General features: G+C 35.5%; 1 protein-coding gene across 2 annotated transcripts in view; it reads left to right on the top strand.

Moving 5' to 3' along the window:
- Nucleotides 1–19,927, top strand: part of HGF (hepatocyte growth factor) — a gene marked incomplete at both ends in the record, with an annotated part of 63,726 nt that overhangs the window by 23,854 nt on the left and 19,945 nt on the right. For both annotated transcript variants that reach the window (XM_079785339.1, XM_079785340.1), the window contains 3 exons: nt 765–883; nt 13,521–13,695; nt 17,428–17,555. In XM_079785339.1, the coding sequence (XP_079641465.1) occupies nt 765–883; nt 13,521–13,695; nt 17,428–17,555 (422 nt within the window). The remainder of the gene's footprint in view (nt 1–764; nt 884–13,520; nt 13,696–17,427; nt 17,556–19,927) is intronic.

Raw genomic sequence — 19,927 nt, forward strand, 5'->3', positions numbered from 1 at the left:
TGTTTTTATTATAAAGACTAAAAATACAGATAATAATTCCAGAGGAAGCTTTATCCCTATCTTTGTTTAGAAATGTGTTCTTTGAAAGGTGTTTTTTCTTCTTTATATTTTTATGTATTGTTCTTCTAAATGAGGTGAAAAATCTGCTTTATTTTTCAGTGCATCTCTAGTCCTTCAAGTGAGAGCAGAAGGGACATGGTAGCAATTAAAATCAAGTCACCAAGGCGGGCCCCAGTTAATTGAAAGGGAGGCGGGTATAGAGAAAGGGGTGTGATGGAGTTTGTCTCTTGCTCCAGGGGAGGGGAGGGCATGACCCAGAAAGGCTCTGGTTCCAGAATGGACCTATCATTAGTAACAGCTCTTGAAACCTACCTTTCGGTTTAAACTTAAAGCCTGCCATGGAAGAGGACCTATTTTTTTAATGAGCATTTTACACGAGGTCATGTTTATGTAATCTGTTGTTAACTGGGCTTTATGAAAAGAGGTTTAGGTTTGGGACCTCAAACGGCAGACAGGTACCCAATGGACTTAACTTATTAGTAAAGGTGATGGTACTCTATACTGGGTGGAATATGTAAGGTAATAGATTCAACAGTCCATGATTAGCAGTCCTTGTAAGGCAAAACACAGAGAACTTTTTCTTTTTTTTTTTTTTACCCTCAGCTAGCAGTATCTGAGCTGAATCAGAAGTTCTTTTGTGAGCTGGGGGCTGCGAGGTGTTTCCAGGCAGATTTACGTGACACTTTTGTTGGTGTGGTTTGCAGATATCCCGACAAGGGCTTTGATGATAATTATTGCCGCAATCCTGATGGCAAGCCGAGGCCATGGTGCTATACTCTTGACCCTGACACCCCTTGGGAGTACTGTGCAATTAAAATGTGTGGTAAGTTGGGGTCAAATTTATTGCTTCCTTTTCCTCCCACAGATTGAATCGAAGCAGGTGATTATTAGTGAGACAGGTTAACAACTATTTTACTTGATGCTTTAATGTGTGTAGGTTTTAATATTTTAAAAATGTGTTACATAATCCTACCCAATCCGTTATTTTGAAAGAGAGAAATACACAACTGCACACATACACACAAAACATTTGTACTTATCAAAAGGCCTAAGCATTCTCATGTCATCAAGGAAAAAAAAAATCCACAGAAGGAGAAAAAGATCAGAGATTATATGCAGTGTCATAATGTCATTAGGCTGTAAAAGCTAGGACCTTAGACTCTTACCTTCCCATCCTGTATCCTTTCCTCCCCAGACGTTACATTGGCTGTCAGCTCACTGTGAACCTCCTCTGGTGAGTGACAGAAGCTGCAGTAATGAATAATAAATCTTTAATCTCTAGGAGCTGGTCCCCAAGGTTGTCCTTGTACACAACCTGCATTCTCTTTCAACCTCTGTTAGTAGTTCTACAATTCTTTTCTACATACTGTCCTTTACCCACTCCCACTCTCTGAATTTATGGTAAACAGCTTCTTTTCTCACTTGCTTTGTGGTATCTGTATGTTTTGTCCTCTCCTTCATGGTTCACTCACATCTTTTTTACTCTTTTCTGAAATAATACTAATGGATAATAATTAGATATAGATATGCTTTTATTTCTATGAGTACAGATGGGTCTTTTTTTTCAGCTGAATCCTAAAAGGCTTTAAGACCAGTAGAATTGCATAAATTTAGTAAGGTGTAATAATGATATAATTGACTTGATGTTATAAAGCGGATGGGGATAGTCCTTTGAACAAACCTAATTCGGTGTTATCCACAGTATGATACTGCCAAGGTAAATCTCTCTTCACTTAGACCTGCTAATAAAAGGAAGTGTTTCGGACAAATCAAAGCCCATAGAAAGGGGCCATGTCTGGCATATGTGAAGTAACTGCAGGATCTGGAAGGCTCTCAATGTGAACACAATGTTCCAAGGAAATTTAATCATCTGCTCGGTCCTTTAAAATAAAAGACAACTCCTGTGACAGTGTTTCTCTGTATAGATTGAATTAGTTCCACTTGTTGACTTTTAAAATCTTGTTACTCTTTCCATCGTTCTAGACCATTTTAGGTACAACAAAACAATTATTTTCCTTCCATTTTTGTGTGTGTTTTAGGTACTCTTATAAATTGTCTCTTCCATTTTTGTGTGTCTTAGACATACACACAAGCATACTCATCTGCACATTCACCCTTCAACTGATTACCCCCCCCCCCCATAAAATATCCACGTGTTGCTCTCCTCTTCATTTTTCCAACCAATCTTTGGTTATTTTTAAAGGACATTAGGAGAGGAGAGGAATGGAATGAATGTAACACTTCCTAACTATTAGATAGATGTTCTTTCTTTTCTGTCTGAGGAAAGGTCGACTAATTATGCAAGTAGCATGCAATAATTCTGATGGGTTTGTTAAATAGAGGGTGGTATTTATAGGATGTTAGTTCTAAGAAAATGGTAGAAGTGAGTCAAACCTAATGTTAAGATTAAAATACTCTTCTGAGCTTTGGAAATATTTTAGAAATAATTTATTACAGGGAAGCTTTTAGTTTATAAAATGAATAAAAGTTGACATTTGGAGTTCTGCAAAGTATGAGATAATGTTTTATGAATATCCTTTCATAATATTTTGGCTTCAATATATAATAAAGCTTATAATGCAAGAATCAAGAAATTTGGTATTAGTTTGGTAAAGCCTATAATGCAAAATCAAATTTCAATTGTGTATTAGTTTTCTACTGCTGCATAACAAATTACAAAAATAATTTGATGGCTTAAAACAATACATATTTATTATCTCATAGATTCTGTTGGTCATTAGTGCAGGCATGACTTAGGCGGGTTCTTGGTATTGGATCTCACAAAGCCGTGATCCAGATGCCTGCCAGAACTACAATCTCATCTAAGACTCAGGGTTCCCTTCCAAGTTCACTGGTTATTGGCAGAATTCAGTTTCTTGTGGTTATAGTGCTGAAGTCCTCAGCTCCTAGAGAATGCCTGTTGTTTCTTACTATATGATCCTCTCCACAATAACTCAGTTTACCTCTTAAAAGCCAACAGGATAGCTTTCTGTTCCTTTAAGCTTCTTACCCCGATACCCTCTTTTAAAGAGCTTGCTTGATTAGGAAAGGCTCATCTAAGGCTCATAAATAAAGTTAATTTCTTTAATTAACTTAAAGTTGATTTTGATGAGGGACTTTAACTGTATTTGCAAATTCACTTCATTTTTATGAAGCTAATATAAGCTAATAAGTTAATCACAGGAGTGGTTCCATAATGTTCACACCCACACTCAGTTATACAGTGTGTACACCAGTAGGTGGGAATCTTGGGGGCCATAATTGCATTCTATATACCACACAAAGGTTCACATGCACTGGTTGTAAGAGAATATTGATTATCACATTTTATTTGTATTATTTGATTCTTGGGTGAGCTTTCTGGTTATCTCTCAGTCCCAATTGCTTGAATTCATTCTGAGTTTTCAATATGTTTGAAGAAAAAAATAGAGTTGATTATGTCATTTATCCTCTCTAAAGTTTAAGGGAAACTTTTAAACTCTTGTTACATTATATAATATTAGAGGCTCCTTGCATAAAATTCATGCACTTGGGGGGCGGGGGGTCCCCTCAGTCCGGCCTACACCCTCTCGTAGTCCGGGAGCCATCGGGGGATGTCTGACTGCTGGCTTAGGACCACTCTCCACCACCGCTGCTGCACTACCACCAGGGGGCAGCTCCTACAGTGAGCGTCTGCCCCCTGGTGGTCAGTGCACGTCATAGCGACCAGTTGGTCCACCGTTCGGTCGATTTGCATATTAACCTTTTATTATATAGGGTGTATTCTCTATCCAGAATATATACCTATATATACATTTACACATTGTGTGTGTGTGTGTGTGTGTGTGTGTGTGTGTGTGTGTGTGTTTAGTGAATGTGTGTATCTCTTAGAATCTTGTGGTCACAAGAAATGTAAAAAACTCAATTTTAATATATTAAAATCTTTTAGAAAAGTATAATGGGGCAAGGAATAAAAGACTCTCCAACATAAAAGAAAATGAATTGCATTAGAATAACATTTTAGGGTAAAGTGGAATGGAAAGATGATAGAAGGAGAAAAAGAACTTGATGTACATTTTAATAAGAAACAGGAAGGTATCAAATCCCTGTGGTATTTACAGCCTATGAAATCCATTTAAAAATTATATGAAATTTTTTTGTCTAAAAAATGTCAATAGGTGTGCTAGAAATCACATATTTTGTAACTATTTAAACCATAAAAAATATAGAGGTCAACTTAAAAACATAAGAGGAAATATGAATAATTTTTCAAAATTCCTTTAGTAACAGGAGAAAAATAAAAAAAAGAACATTGGAAGACCACTGATCTTGAAGAATTACTATACATTCCAAGTATTTGGCATGGAGAGGGCTGAGGAAGGAGGCAGGTGGGTCTGATTTTAACAGGCCAATTAGAAATAAAGAGAATGTGAACTAAGGCAGTAAGTTGTGAGAATAACAGGGTGAGGAAGAATGTGAACAATACTAAATAGGTATAATGTCCAGGATAAAAACAAATCGGATGTAGTGGGAAATAATATAGGGATAGAGAAAAGTCTAAAATATATCCTACATTAATGGGTAGATGATGAATATTTGAGAAAGTTAAAATTTTGAGGAGAAAGATAAGTTTAATTTTGCCTATAATGAAATACAGGTGATTGATGTGTGTGCTCATAGAACATCTAAGTTCAGTTTTCTCTGAAGCTCATACAAAGTCATAAGTAATTACTAGTGGAAGTACAAGCCTTGGACATAACAGCAATTCCAGGGAGTACATGGAGAACACCAAGAGGTTGTCTGTCTCTTTTCTATAGGGCTTATTTAATAAGTATTTACTGAGTAGATCAGATATGTCAAATGCTTTTTAGATTCTCAGGATGTAGAAGTGAACAAAACAGACCAAGACCTCTGATAAAACTGCAATTTCAGAGCGTTAGCACGAACTAGTGAAGTGAAAGCTGACATTGCCTTGACATTAGGATATTCACCTTTCCGAGCCAAGGATTTGAATACTGCTCAGTTACTTTTATTTGTTAAAAAGCTGACTGAACCACACATTTGTTGTCACTTTGCTCCCAGCCTTCTAATCTTACTATCAGTGTATCACTGAAAGTGAAGAATGAGCTTTGCTGGTCACCTGACCAGTGTGTGCCAGGGTGGTCCAGGACAGGCCTTCTCAGTTCCTTCACACCACTTTCCTCAGGACAGGTTGTCTACCCAATGACAGCAGCCCCACATATTCTAGCAATATCATGTTTAACAGATTGCCAGGGATATGAAATTTTAAAACATTGCAAACATATAAGATTGGAGGGCCTATACAGTGCCTAAATGAAGTACTGATTTTCTTATTTTTTTTTCCTATAATAACTTTATATTCTGATAAACAGTTTGTTCACTGTTTTAAAGGAAGAAATAATAATATTTGTTGGCACTAATTGTATTTTTCTGAACTGAACTTGAACAGTTCTCTGGCAATTGAAAAACTGTTGTGGTTGATGTCCCTCAGGAACTTTCATTGATTATTTAAATCAATTGTTAACAGACTTCTTGCTATCTCTAACCTCATGTACTACCACATTTCTCTCCATGCTCTCTGTTCTATCCAGAATAGTTACCTTCTTACACCTCATTATTTTCCATATGGTCATAATAGTTCCTTTACCTCTGCCATTTCCTCTGCCTTGAACAATTTTCTCTTCCTCCACGAGTTCAAAGTTCAACTCAGTTATCATTTCTTCATTCAATGTCCCTGAGTTGGTCAAATCCTTTATTATATATTTATAGCACCATCAGCCTCTCTTTCCATGTACTTCTTAGAGTCCAGTTTTTATACTTATTTTTGAATTTTTTTAGTTAACAGCACTATCAAGATTTGTAAGCTCCAACAGAACAAGGACCATATCTCTTTTTGTATCCCATAGTCTTAGTACTTTGTCTTGCACATGGTAGTAGTTCCACAAATATTTGTTGAATTAATGAATATTACTTTTCTACAAAGTGATAGTTTTAATTTTCTTTTTGTGTTTCCTGGAATTTCTTCTATGCTTTTTGATTTTCGTATGAAAACTTAGCTTCTGTCAGACATTGTCTACCAGGAAAATTTGCTTTGTACCTTCTTCCCATCACCTCATCAACTCATCCTTAGGTTTCTTATTTCCCTGGCCTAATTTTTGTCCCTTTGTTGCTGGTTGTCTTGATGGTCTTTACCTTATGGACAAAATAGACAAGATTTTTCATGAGTTGCCTTATTTTTTTTTCCTTCTATTTCTTTTCCTTGTTTTTTTAAACTTCTAGATATGTAAGTGTCCAGACCATTTTATTTTTAACAACTTTATTCAGTTGTAATTGATATAAAAAGCTTCACATATTTAATGTGACAATTTGATGGGTTTAAACACATCCATATACCCACGAATCAAGGTAATAAACATATCCATCACCTTCAAAAGTTTCCTTCTGTCATCCCCTGCCATTTATTTATTTACTTATTGTGGAAAAACACTTAATGTGAGATCTCTCTCAACATATTTTTTAGCATACAGTACAGTATTGTTAACTATAGGTACTATGTTGTACAGTAGATTTCTGGAATTTATTCACCTTGCATAACTGAAACTTTATATCTGTTGAAAAACTTCCCACTTCAGAATTCTGAACGAGGCAGATCTTTGGTAGCTAGGATTTCTATTAAAAATATTGTTATAGATTGAATTCTGTCCCTCCCCCACAAAAATTAATATATTGAAATCTTCACCCCTACTGTATCTGTATTTGGAGATAGGGCTTTTAGATGTAATTAAGGTTAAATAAAGTAAAATGAGAATTAGTGGCTTTATAAGTAGAAGAAGAGGGATCTCTTTCACTCTCTCACTTCACCATATGAGGGGAAAGTAGCCATATGCAACCTAGGAACCAAATTGACTGGCACCTTGGTCTTGGACTTACCAGCCTCTAGAATTGTGAGAAAATACACATCTATTGGATAAGCCACCCAGTCTGTGGTATTTTGTTATGGCAGCCTGCGCAGGCTCATACAGTTATGTTGCCATTGGTCATTAATGAAAAGAACCCTTCCTCCTAGTAACTAATATACAGTGGTATCATTTTAAGAGAATATCTACCTTTAACAATTCAGTATGTTTGTATGTTGAGAAAATAATTTCCTAAAATTGCATTCAAACACACTGAAATTATTTTCTTTCTTAAAGAAAGCTGGTTATTTCTCTGAATTTTATTAATCCATCTAACGCCAGACAGAGGTTCATAGGAATAAAATCTTCTTACTGTAGTCGGAGTCAGGAAAAAACAATACTATCAATACTGTTCTCAAGGGAAAGATCTTATACTTCAAGGTTTTTTTTCCAAGTCATCTACTGAGGAATAAGAGTATAGAATTGAAGACCTTTCATGAAAGTCTTGTCTCTTGAGCATTTTATACCAGAAAAGGCTTGGATAAAGTCCAGGGAAAAGTTTCAGTTAGGAATTGTACGTTCACATGGAAAGCAAACGTGCAAGCAATTTGAGGTTTGCACTTTGGAGGTCTTTATACTACTTTCCCACGTCAATTTTAAAAAGAGAAACTCTTTAAATTTACATTGAGCCCGGTCCTGTCTTTTGTGGCCCCAAAGAATACAAGTCTGTTGACAGGCGAGTAGCTTTACACACTGTTCTGAATCTCCAGGGACCATCATAGAGTAAAGCCTGCATTTCAGTTGCTCTTCAATAGCTGGGAGTAAGAAGTGGGTTGATGAACTTAGTCGGAAGAATAAGCAAGTATTGGTCTAAGGCAGTGGTAGGCAAACTGTGGCTCGCGAGCCACATGCGGCTCTTTGTCCCCTTGAGTGTGGCTCTTCCACAAAATACCACAGCCTGGGCGAGTCTATTTTGAAGAAATGTCGTTAGAAGAAGTATAAGTTTTAAAAATTTGGCTCTCAGAAGAAATTTCAATCATTGTACTGTTGATATTTGGCTCTGTTGACTAATGAATTTGCCAACCACTGTTCTAAGGGCCTGTGAAGCAACTTGTTCTTCACTATAGTCAAAAGAACAGCAATAGCTTATCACCACTGGGAAAACCAAGTTTTGGGGTGCGCAGGGGAAATGTAAATGTAGGGTTTTACTTATTGTCCATGTAAGTCTTACAGCGCCATGGGGTGGCTCTCTGTAATATGTGTGTGCATTAGAATTCTTCAGTTGCCATGGACCTCCATCAGGGCCATGTGGTCTCTCTGCATAGATTTGGCTAGCCTTTCACAGAGAAAACGGATCGAATTTATTAGTCATCTTGTTCTACTGTGTTTTGTATTTTTTTTTGGGGGGGGGGAAGCAGATATTTGTTCCACATATTGCATCACAATTGATGTCCATTGTCCTAAACCTTAAAGTTCCCCACTAGCAATCCACACCAGCAAAGTGAAATTAACATTCCAAGAGGCACCCATTGTATTTGATTGTATTCTAACAGGACAGTAAAACATTTAATTAGCAAATGTTGTTTTCCTTAAAGCACTTCCAAACAGAAAATTTCATGTCAATCATCAAAGGAAAGCATTCTTTCTCTCATAGGCCACCAAGGATCATATAAATATCTTTGCATCTGCCTCAAAGGGTGATCACTAATGACGCCTCTGGCAAATGTTTTATTTGTGAGGAACTCTCAGAAGAGTTCTGGGTAGTTTCGGTATGAGTTTGGTAGACATTACTTGCAAAAATATTTGTGTACGTGGGAATGCAGCATTTAAAGAACATGTTGCTTTGGCTAGACTTCATCAGTTTCCGCCAACATGTGAGGATATTTCTGTGCTTATTGAACACTTCACGTGGCTTCCAGAGACTCTTCAAATCCATCCCTGAATTTAGGTGCCATGTTAAAGTATCGAGTCCAAAGGAACACCTTTCCTAACATTTAATAGCCCTCCCCAAAGTAATTGGCATAAAACATTTGTTTTGGTTTTGAACCAGGTTTTGATATTTATACAGTAGGACAGCTGAAGAAGTATATTTTATTGCAGTTCAGGAATAAATCATCTTGTTTGAATAGTAAGTATGTATGTAGGCAGCAAAGATCAAACATTTATATCACATTAAAGGGTCTATGGACAAATAATTCATCATGGTCCTCATTGGGTAATATTTATTAGGCAGCAACATGAGTTATTGATTGATGAAAGCTAATTATCTTGTACTAATTTATCTTTTGGGCCTTTGTTATTTATTCTTATACATTGCCACCAGAATTATGTAGTTTTGTCTATGTGGTTACTGCTAGCAGCTGAATGTCAAGTGGGATAAATACAGATGCACTAACTTCAGAAGGTACTTTTTAGTTAGAGTAAAATGCTATCTAAATACTGCTAGTTTGTAGTTAAAATCATAGGTAATATTTCCACTGAACTAAAAACACAAGAATAAGTCAAACCATCAAGTGTTTGAGGTTATATATTTACCTTCAAATTAGGAAAATAGTTATTTTCTACTAGCTTTTATCTATTAGCATTCTCTTAATATTTTCTGATGATCATATGATTGCTTACTCCTTTCATTTTCCCAGTATTAATTTCCTAATGAACTATGATAATATTTGTTTCTGTTAATTATCTCCCTTTTACAGAGAGCAGTGTAATTCAAATTGTTTAAAGCACTATGTATTGTTTCACATTTTAACGATTCTAAGTATTTCTACAATAGTGTCAGTTTGTAAAAGGTGCTTATGAAAAATTACTTGGAAAATGCAATACTCTCTAAAAGTGACACTTTATATTTAATCTTACATTAACACCGTAGGCATAAAATTTTGCTCTCTCATCTCCACACAGCCATAGTTATACAACGAGAGGCTACATTCACATAGTAGTAGAGGAAACAGCCCTCTGAATTTGCTGCCACTTTTAGAAATTCCATCAAATAATGGCCAAATCCCTCACCCTCTCTGAATATCATATTCCCTTTTTTTAATTGTTTAGGTTGATATCTGGCAAACGATACTGTTGTCCAAGGAGAAGAAGAGCATGTTAATCTCTGATTGGCTCAGACTCAATCTAGGTTCCTAGTAAGATGTGTTGGGCCCATATCTAGCTGAAGGTGATTGATGGGGACTCATTAAGACTAAGTTTTGCTGTTACATGTTCACAGTGCCAGAGTAATACTTGAGCCTGGGAAATAAGCCCTCCAAAATAGCTTTAAAATTTCTTGCCCCCCAAACTTCTTTAAAAACTGCTCTCCAAAGAATTCTATACTGTATTTCCATTTAAAAATATGAATCTTTCAACCATGCTCCTGGTGAGAGATGGGTTTCCTTTAAGTCAAGGTGTGTTTTTTGTTTTTTTTTTTTTTTTTTTGTGTGTGTGTGTGTGTGTGTGTGTGTGTGTGTGTCGGAGGTGGGGGGCAGTTCTTTTTTTTTTCATTAAACAAAAGCTAGTGATGAATTCCATGTGAAAATATAGAGCCATAGTTTCAGCCTTGAAAAAATATGGGTCAGTAATAAACAAATAAAACAATATATACAAATAAGTAAGAAAGTAAAAGAGGTTTGTGGAAAGATTAAAAGAAGTGTTTTTGCTTTGAATGCTCTAACTCTGTTTCTCCCATTGTCAGGACTCTGAGTTCTGACCAAGGTCACAAGTTTGCTATCCAGGAGTTTGTGTCCAAGAAGTGAGGGAATGAAAACTTTTCTTCTTAAGATGTTAAGCTAACAAATTTATGGATTCCTGGGGACATTTTTTTTGTCTTCTTTCTCATCTATACTAATAAAAGGGTAATATGCTAATTAGACCAGACGTCTTCTGGAGGACCATCCGGACGTCCTTCTGGACAAAGCCACGGTGGTGAGGGCAAGGTAGAGGCAGTTAGGGGAGATCAGGCAGGCAGGCAGACCAGAGGTAGGCAGTAAAGTGATTAGGGGTGATCAGGTAGGCAGACCAGCGGGTAGGGGTGATCAGGCAGGCAGGCAGAGTGGTTAGGGGCAATCAGGTAGGCAGGCCAGTGTTTAGGGATGATCAGGTAGGCAGACAGCCTATCACAGGGCTGGTCCCACCCCCAGCAAGCAGTTAGGGGTGATCAGGCAGGCAGGCAGAGTGGTTAGGGGTGATCAGGTAGGCGGACCAGTGGTTAGGGGTGATCAGGTAGGCAGGAAAGTGATTAGGGGCAATCAGATAGGCAGGCCAGCGGTAGGGGCAATCAAGTAGGCAGATGGCCCCTCGCCGGGCTGGCTCTGCCCCCAAGCAAGTGGTTAGGGGTGATCAGGCAGGCAGGCAAGTGGTTAGGGTGATCAGGCAGGCAGGCAGAAGCGGTTAGGTGTGATTAGGCAAGCAGGCAGAGTGGTCAGGGGTGATCAGGCAGGCAGGGGAGCAGTTAGGGGCATCAGGCAGGCAGTTAGAGGGGTTAGGGGCAATCAGGCAGGCAGGCAGGTGAGTGGTTAGGAGTCAGCGGTCCTGGATTGTGAGAGGGTGCAGGCCAGGCTGAGGGACACCCCCTCCCATGCACAAATTTTGTGCACTGGGCCTCTAGTCACAAATAGTTTTGTAGCTATATATGAAATATGTCAATACGAGCTTGGTCTTTTATCTGTTTTAGAGTTATCATCCTTTAAAGACTCCCCCACAGTCTCCTCACATAATTTAACAGTAAACTCAAATCATCAGAAATACAGCAGCTTAGTGGCATTTGTTTTAATGAAATATATATATAGTTCCTCAGGACCTATGAAATCCATCTTATTTGCTATTTCTTGAAAGAACTTTAGGAAACATTAAAATCATAGAGGACTTGGTTAATTAGAACCAACTTTTTCTATGCAAGTTATTTCTCCTGCCCAATAATTTTTGTTCTTATAATACCTATGTAAACATTCTTTAGGCTATCAACCATGAGCAGTCTATGGGTCAATCTTCAGCCACTTTCTCATCTCAATTTGAATTTCCTTTTAACTTAGGATAATTCTGAGGCACTTTTTTTTTCTTAAAGTAGGTACATAAAAATTAAAACATTTAAAAATGAGCTGATGTTATTAAAGGCAAGTTTGTATATACACTATATTCCAGTCTTTGGGATGGTCATTAATTAATCTTCCTCCTTTTTTCACAAAGCTTCATAGAATAACTTCAAACTCTATGGAATTTAATGAAATAAAGCATTTCGCCACTTGAGGTAGTAATTATTTGTAAGAAAAATATAAAGTTAAATAAAAGTGAAAAGCCATTAAAAATTTTACTCTATTAAATAAGGAACACTTTTATAGACATCCTCAGCCTCTAAAGTCATGTCTAATTTTGACCTCTCCTTTGGAGAACTGATACATCTAATTCCAGATTGGATAAATCAAAGACATTTGTTCAAATCTTAAACTGTCCAGGAGGATGTCAAATTGAGTTTTATCCAGTAGTATCTTGAATGCCATTGGAATTGCAAAGGTAACTGAGGAGTTTACATTGAATTTCTTTTGAACCATAAACGTTTTCATGTATGTTTTGAGAAGGCATATGAATTTTGGTTGCTTCAGAATGTTTTGAGTTATATTTTGTTTGAGTAACATTAAACACAAAAAGAAAGTCCAAGTTGTGGTAAAAATTTAATTTTGTATTTTTTTTTTTACTTCTTACTGAAATTTTCATGATCTTCATAAAATATGGTAAGAATTACAGTTGGATTAAGAAAAGAGCTAGAAAAACTAATTTGTTTTTTTATATGCCAACAAGTTTATAAAAAAGAAAAAAATTAGCATATCAGCTTCAAATATATTTATAATATTAGAGAAAAACAAAGGTTAATACCATTACCAACTTTGTATGTATTTAAGCAAATTAATTTTAGGAATAATTGTATAGTTATTTCATAAATATGCATTTAGCATATATGTTATAGTGACATGTGGAAATAAATGCCTTGAAGAACTTTTCAAGAACAACCTAATTTGACATTTGAAAGGAAAATTGGAAAGGAGATAGCCATAATGATAAATTGACTTTTTTTATAACTTTAATCTTTAGACTAACATTAATTTTCCTTTTCTTAATTTTTTTTAATGGCAAACTTAGAGCAAAGTATTTTTTCATTTCTCTACTTGATCACTATATTGTTCATAGAAGTTTTTCAATTTCCAAAGAAAAGTGATTAAAAAATATATATGGGATACTTAAACATTAATAAATAGAGAAACTTTATATCTAATGTTAAAACATGAGTAGACAGATCCAGGAAATTTAAGAATTACCAGTTGATGCTTTTTTAAAGTGGTCTAGATGAAGCCAAGCTAAAATATTCTGTTTTATATGGAGAAAAATTTCACAGTCGGGTCCACCATGTCAACTTGCTCCTTTAGGTTGAGTGGGATAGTAATAATGATACATTTAATATTTATTCCACTCTATTATTATAAAAATGTATGTGACAAAATATCTGGGTAATACAAATGCAAATGAACACTCAGAAGGATGATAGTTTGAAAGATTTTATTAATTTGTATTTATTTTAATCAATAGCTCACAGTACTATGAATGACACCAGTGTCCCTATGGAAACAACTGAATGCATTCAAGGTCAAGGAGAAGGTTATCGAGGAACTGTCAATACCATTTGGAATGGGATTCCATGTCAGCGATGGGATTCCCAGTATCCTCACCAGCACGACATAACTCCTGAAAATTTCAAGTGCAAGTGAGTAAATTCGGCAAAGATTATAAATGTGCAGTAAGCTCTGGGAAAATGAGGTAGGGTGGTTACTTTTCACTAATTTCTGTGTTAGTGATCCTTAAACTTTAGTGTGCTAGGGATAATCAAAAGGCAAATTAATCTACTCAGAGATTTTGATTCCTTAGGTCAAATATACATTTTAACAAGCATTCTAGGTAATTCCGAATCAGATGGTTTATGTACCATGCTTTGGGAAGCACATATACAGGTTTCTAATCACAGTTTTGTTCTTTTCTTTCTTTCTTTTTTTTTTTTTTTTTGGTTAATCTTCACCCTAGGGTATTTTTTATTTGTCCATTGATTTTTAGGGAGAGTGGAAAAGAGAGGGAAAGACAGAGAACCATTGATGTGAGAAAAACATATTGGTTGCCTCCTGCACAAGCTCTAAAGAGGGCCCTGGAGGAGCCTGAAACCAAGGTGCGTGCCCTTGACCATAATCAAACCTGGGACCCTTTGGTCCGCAAGCCGACGCTCTATCCACTGATAGGGCCATAGCTTTTTTTTCCTGCAGCTCTATTTAACAAACCAATAAATTGTAATAGTAACCAGTCAAATTTTAAACTAGTGCCTTTTAAAATTTTTGTATTTGCTTTAGGTGAGATTACATACTTTTTCTCCTGCAAAAAGAGGAATACCTTATTTTCAGCTAATATTGTAAACTGATGAATTTTCGGCCTTGAAACAAACTTATCTTTTAAGTGTTAAATGAATACTTTATATTGTTTCTAGATTTGCTTTTTAAAAATGGGGAAGTAAAACATTTGTTTAGGTGAATTTAGGCAAAGAAACTTCCCTTGAATGTCAATTATTTGGTTGTATGTACCTTCTCTGTGGCTGCTTTTTTTCACCACTTTACTTGTTGGACAGACACAGCCACAATGCCATGTGTTTTTAAATGGTCCACCTTGTTATGGGGAACATAAAATGATTGCTTTTGAAATTTATAACACACATGTCATTCATAGTGCCTTGCTGAAATAGCACCTATAAATAACATATATTGGCTTTATGTAATTGGATTTTAATAAGAGAGCTTAGCATTTCAAGATGGAGAATTTTGAGCACTAGTCAGCCAATCCACTGGAGAAGGGAGGTATTTCATGTTTTTCTTTTTAAGTTAATTTAATATATTTACTTAGATGATAAATATTCATCGCTTATGAGTTTTTTCATTATTTTATAATAACAAATTTATAGTTGTTATTCTGGGTTTATTTTCCACCTTTTTTTTCACAGCAGTATACTTTTTATTCCTGACCTATGTGTTTCACACCTCAGAAATAAATATCAAAGTAAAGAAAGCAAAGAATATGAGAAAAGATTAGTTAAGAGAGATAGAGAAGACACTGTCAGTGCCTGTCACACTTTCTGTTAACATCTAAGACTGGTAATACTCAAGTAAGAAATCATGTATGTGTGAATACCCAATTAAATTCATTTGTAAGAAAAGAATAATAATGTAATTCACACATTTCACAATTAAAAATTATCAAAAGTTTAATTGTTATTCATCAGAATTTAAGCTATCCTTTCTTAATTTATTTATTTGGTCAAGATAACCAAACCCACATACAAAAAGAAAATAGTGAGTTTTGTTATAAAACAGATAAAATCTGACTCAACATTTTTCTCAGAATATTGATGCATTTAATATTTGTGGTGTAGCAGAGAATAGTGTGCTAGTCAGGTGTCTGTGGTTGCATTAAACACCATTTGCCGCATTTCTGAGACTCCTTACAAATGACAATTTTAAAACTATAACTCAACCATAGTGCCGGTGATGAATCTACATAAATAATATAATAATTAATTTGTTTTAAGAATTGTACACAATTCTTTCTTCAAGTGAAGGGAAAGATCATAGGAAAAATATTTGGGCACACCTTGACTCTCATGCTTGCTTAATCTAGATTAATGAGGTGCTTCTAGATACAGATTTGTGTGTGTGTGTGTGTTAAATAATTTTATTTTTAAATTAAATCTATTGAGGTGATATTGGTTAACAGGATAATATAGGTTTCCAGTGAACAGACACCTCTCCCAAGAAGACATACAAACAGCCAAAAGATATATGAAAAGATGTTCAACCTCACTGGCAATTAGATATAGATTTTTAAAGTGGGCCTAAAGTAAGATTTTTGTTAGCCTTAGAACTCTAATGATCTTGCCCTAAATTTATCTAAGCAATTATTTATCTAAAATTACAAAACTGAATAAATTTTATGTAAATTTTAATGCACATATTTTGTACTGACATACTTCTTTCAAACAATGTAACAGATTTTCTTTACCTTTCCAGTTAATGATTTTATCATTTTATAAGAAGGCGAAAGGCTTGAATAGGGGTTATAACTATGAAAACTTGTTGTACTGTGGCCTTAACTATTGGCAATCACTTTTATTATAACCTTAAATAACAAAGTTTGTGACAGGACGTATTTTTACTAGATAAATTATTGTTGATTTTATAATCAAACCCAAGCCTCTTCCTTAAGAACGTCTCAGTTTCTAATAGTTTATTTTGGTATCAATAACATTATAGTTCTTTTAAAAATATATATGTCTTTATTAATTTTAGAAAGAGAGAGGGAGAGAGAGAAACATAAATGTGAGAGAGAAAACTTGATTGGTTGCCTCCTGCATGTTCCCCAAACGGGGAAAGAAACCCTTAACTTGGTACGTGCCCTGACTGGGAATGGAACTGGTGACCCTTCAGTGCATGGGACAACTGTGCACTTAAAGTCCAAGCACCAACCAAGCCACACCAGCCAGGGCAGTACTTCTAATTGGACCTAAGTGATGTAAATATTGTGGTTTCAATAGATTGAATATTAATTTTGTTAAATTATTATTCACAGATGTAAGAAAAGACAGTACAAGCTTGCTTCAAATTAGAGAGCATGTTTAGGAAAGCAAGTCACAAATTCAGTATTTTATTTGAAGTGAATTTTATATTAAGGTTTGCATTAAAATACTTTTATACACAGAGAATATTTGTATAGAATTTTTCCTTATTGAGAACTCTAAATACTTATAAGTTACTGGTAAAATAAAGGATGTACATATACTATATTGACGACTCCTATAGTTAGGTTTCTATGTTCTAGTTGTGTCTTTATTTTACAAAAATATTTATAAAGATTTAGGTAACATCTCTAAGTCAAGAAATAAGTAATGTGTAATTAAAGTAAATATATGTAGCAAGTTAAATGAATCAAGACAGAATTCAAAGAATAAATAGGTATGATGTTTTTGTATGGCAAATGTTTGATTAGGCAAAACTTTCATTTTAAGTGAGAGTAATTAATGACTATTAATAATAGCCTTAATTCTGCAGAGAGATGCTTGTTGTTTCTACATTATATATGAGCCATAAAGACCATAAATAAGAGTTTAGTTTTCAAATGTGTAACAGTTGAGAGTTCTAGTCTTGACAATGAGTGAGTGGTACCAGTTCTCTCTTTTGTGAAGCAGGAGTGTTTGTCTGGAACTCCAGGCTGGTGGGAGGAAAAGAATACTGACATCTGACAGCACGTTTTTCAGTAATGGGGCAGTGTCCGTTGGATATATTGAACTCTAAATTGTTCTAACTATCCTAAAACTAAAACTTAGAACTCTAATTATTGACATGCACACATTCTGGGGGGTCTAGAGGTGTAGTAGTGCAATTTACATTAACATGCTTATTCTCAATAGGGACCTAAGAGAAAATTATTGCCGAAATCCAGATGGGGCTGAGTCACCCTGGTGTTTTACCACTGATCCAAACATCCGAGTTGGCTACTGCTCCCAAATTCCAAAATGTGACGTGTCGAGAGGACAAGGTAATAGTTGACATTTTGCAATATGGGCATGATTAAATTCAGGGAAACTGCCTAAAGGGAGCACACAAAAGCCTACTTCTCACTGCACTGCTTTTGCTGAAAAGCAAACAAAGTCCCCGAGTCTAAAATTGGATTTCTTTTTCATATGCATTTGCTCAATGTTTATTCACTTGTCTGCCTGTATACCAGTGCCAGACACAGTTCTAGGCACTGGAGATATACTTGGAAACAAAACAAAATTCTTTGACCCCTTGAAACTAAATTCTGGTAAATAGAAAACAAGCAAAGTGAAAACAAGGTCGGGATAGTAAGTTAGTTTGTGGTGAGTGCTAGAGAGAAAGCGTTCCAGTTAGAAGAGAGGGGTTTTGCTACTTTATATTTTATCTTGAGTCCTGGTGCACAAATTTGTGCATGGGTGGAGTCCCTCGGCCTGGCCAGCCAGTGGGACCCATCGGGGCCGGCCGGGGGGAGGGACCATGGGAGATTGCCTGGCTGCGGGAGATTGGCTGTGGGAGTGCACTGACCACCAGGGGGCAGTTCTTGCATTGAGCGTCTGCCTCCTGGTGGTCAGTGCACGTCATAGTGACCGGTTGACCAGTCATTCAGTCGATAGGTCCTATCAGTTGCTTAGGCTTTTATATATATTGAATTGTTTGGGAAGATCTTACATATTAAGAAGACCTGAAAAAAGTCAGGGAGTACATGTGCCATGTGCATATGTTTATAAAGAGCATTTTAGATAGAAAAAAATCAACAATTGAAAATGGCATGAGATGGAAGAGTACTTGAAACATTTAAAGAAACAGCACATCATTGTGGCTGGTAGAAACTGAGCAAGATGGAGTTGCAGGAGATGAGGTTATAGAGCAATTGTCTAAAATCGCATAGGCCTTGTAGGAGTTGGAAGGATTTACACTTTTATTCTGAAAGGGAAGGAATTCCGTTGTAGGGTTCTGAGAAGAGAAATTAAATGACCTGTCTGACTGAAATTTTAACTAGACGACTCTGGGTGCCTTATGGAAAATAGCCAGAACTTCTGAGAAGGGCCCAAACAGGGGAATCAGTTGAGTGATTGTTTCAGTAATTTAGGAGATGAGAGTTATGGGGACCTGGGTGTTAGCAGGGGAGATGGTATGTAACAATGGCGTTTGAGATAAATCACCATTGTACTTGAGAACATAGATGCCATTGAAGGTAATTGTTTCAGGAGCAGTAGTAGAGAAAAGTCAGATTGAAATAGATTTTTAAAAATTTGTCAAAGATTATTAATAATGTTGGGTTATGGGCATGTATTAGTATATAGTAAATCGAGAGCTCTAATTTTTAAATAATTATTTTTTTTCACATAAATTTAATTATGATGGTCATGGTCAGTCCTAAATTATTCTAAAAAGTCCAAGCCAAATTTAAAGCTTCATTTCATAGATTTACTGTCCTATATACATACTCATCCATCCTTTAGCCTCTTTCTCAGTGACATTTTTCACAAACAATTCTGAGCACAGTTGCAAAGAGAAGAGGGGATGAGTCCCTTTCAGTCAATTTAACTGTTCTTTGGCAGATGTTAAAGGTCATTTGGAAATAAAGTTAAAACCAATGATTAAGGGAGTCTTGGTATTAGCTGGATGTTTTATTCCTATTTTGTTCATTTAACTATTACTGATAATTTGTGATCATAGAGGCAAAAAAGAACAATTGTTTTATAAGCTTCTGATATATATTAAGACACTTTTGTGTGCAATACATATATATTACTTACTAAAAGATCAGGTAATATAAAATGAGAGTTTTGTATTTTAGAAGTTAAGTAGATGTTATTGCTTATCTAATAAGTGCACAAATTAATAGACAAAGAAATTAGTTTTATAGAATTTAAATAACTTACCTAAGTACTCAAATTATCACAGCTGTGACTGAATATAACTCTCCTTAAAATGATTTTTCCATTATTCCATGCTTTATCTTTTTTATTAATACTTTAACATTCATTGCATTGTTTTTCTTTAATAATGTATTGTACTGATACATTAAAACAAAGCACAGGCTCTGTGGGGCAATTTAAAAATGAAGTACTACTTAATAGACAATTCAACATACAGCTGTGAAATTTTAACTCTGTTATGCTATTGTTTGATATTGCCAAGCTAATGGGGTGCACGCGCGCGCGCGCACACACACACACACACACACTCTCTCTCTCTCACAAGAATGTTGCTGTTATCCTCTCCATATACCAGAAAATATAAATTTCACATATAGATTGATAAGTTAGAAATTTCTTCTTAAATCTTGCAACACCTGAATTAGCATATGTATAAATGCTCTTCTAATTGGATATTAAATAACTTTGTTTAAAAAATAAAATCTTAAGT

This window comes from Cnephaeus nilssonii (assembly GCF_951640355.1).
Source record: "Cnephaeus nilssonii genome assembly, chromosome: 12".
Lineage (NCBI taxonomy): Eukaryota > Metazoa > Chordata > Mammalia > Chiroptera > Vespertilionidae > Cnephaeus > Cnephaeus nilssonii.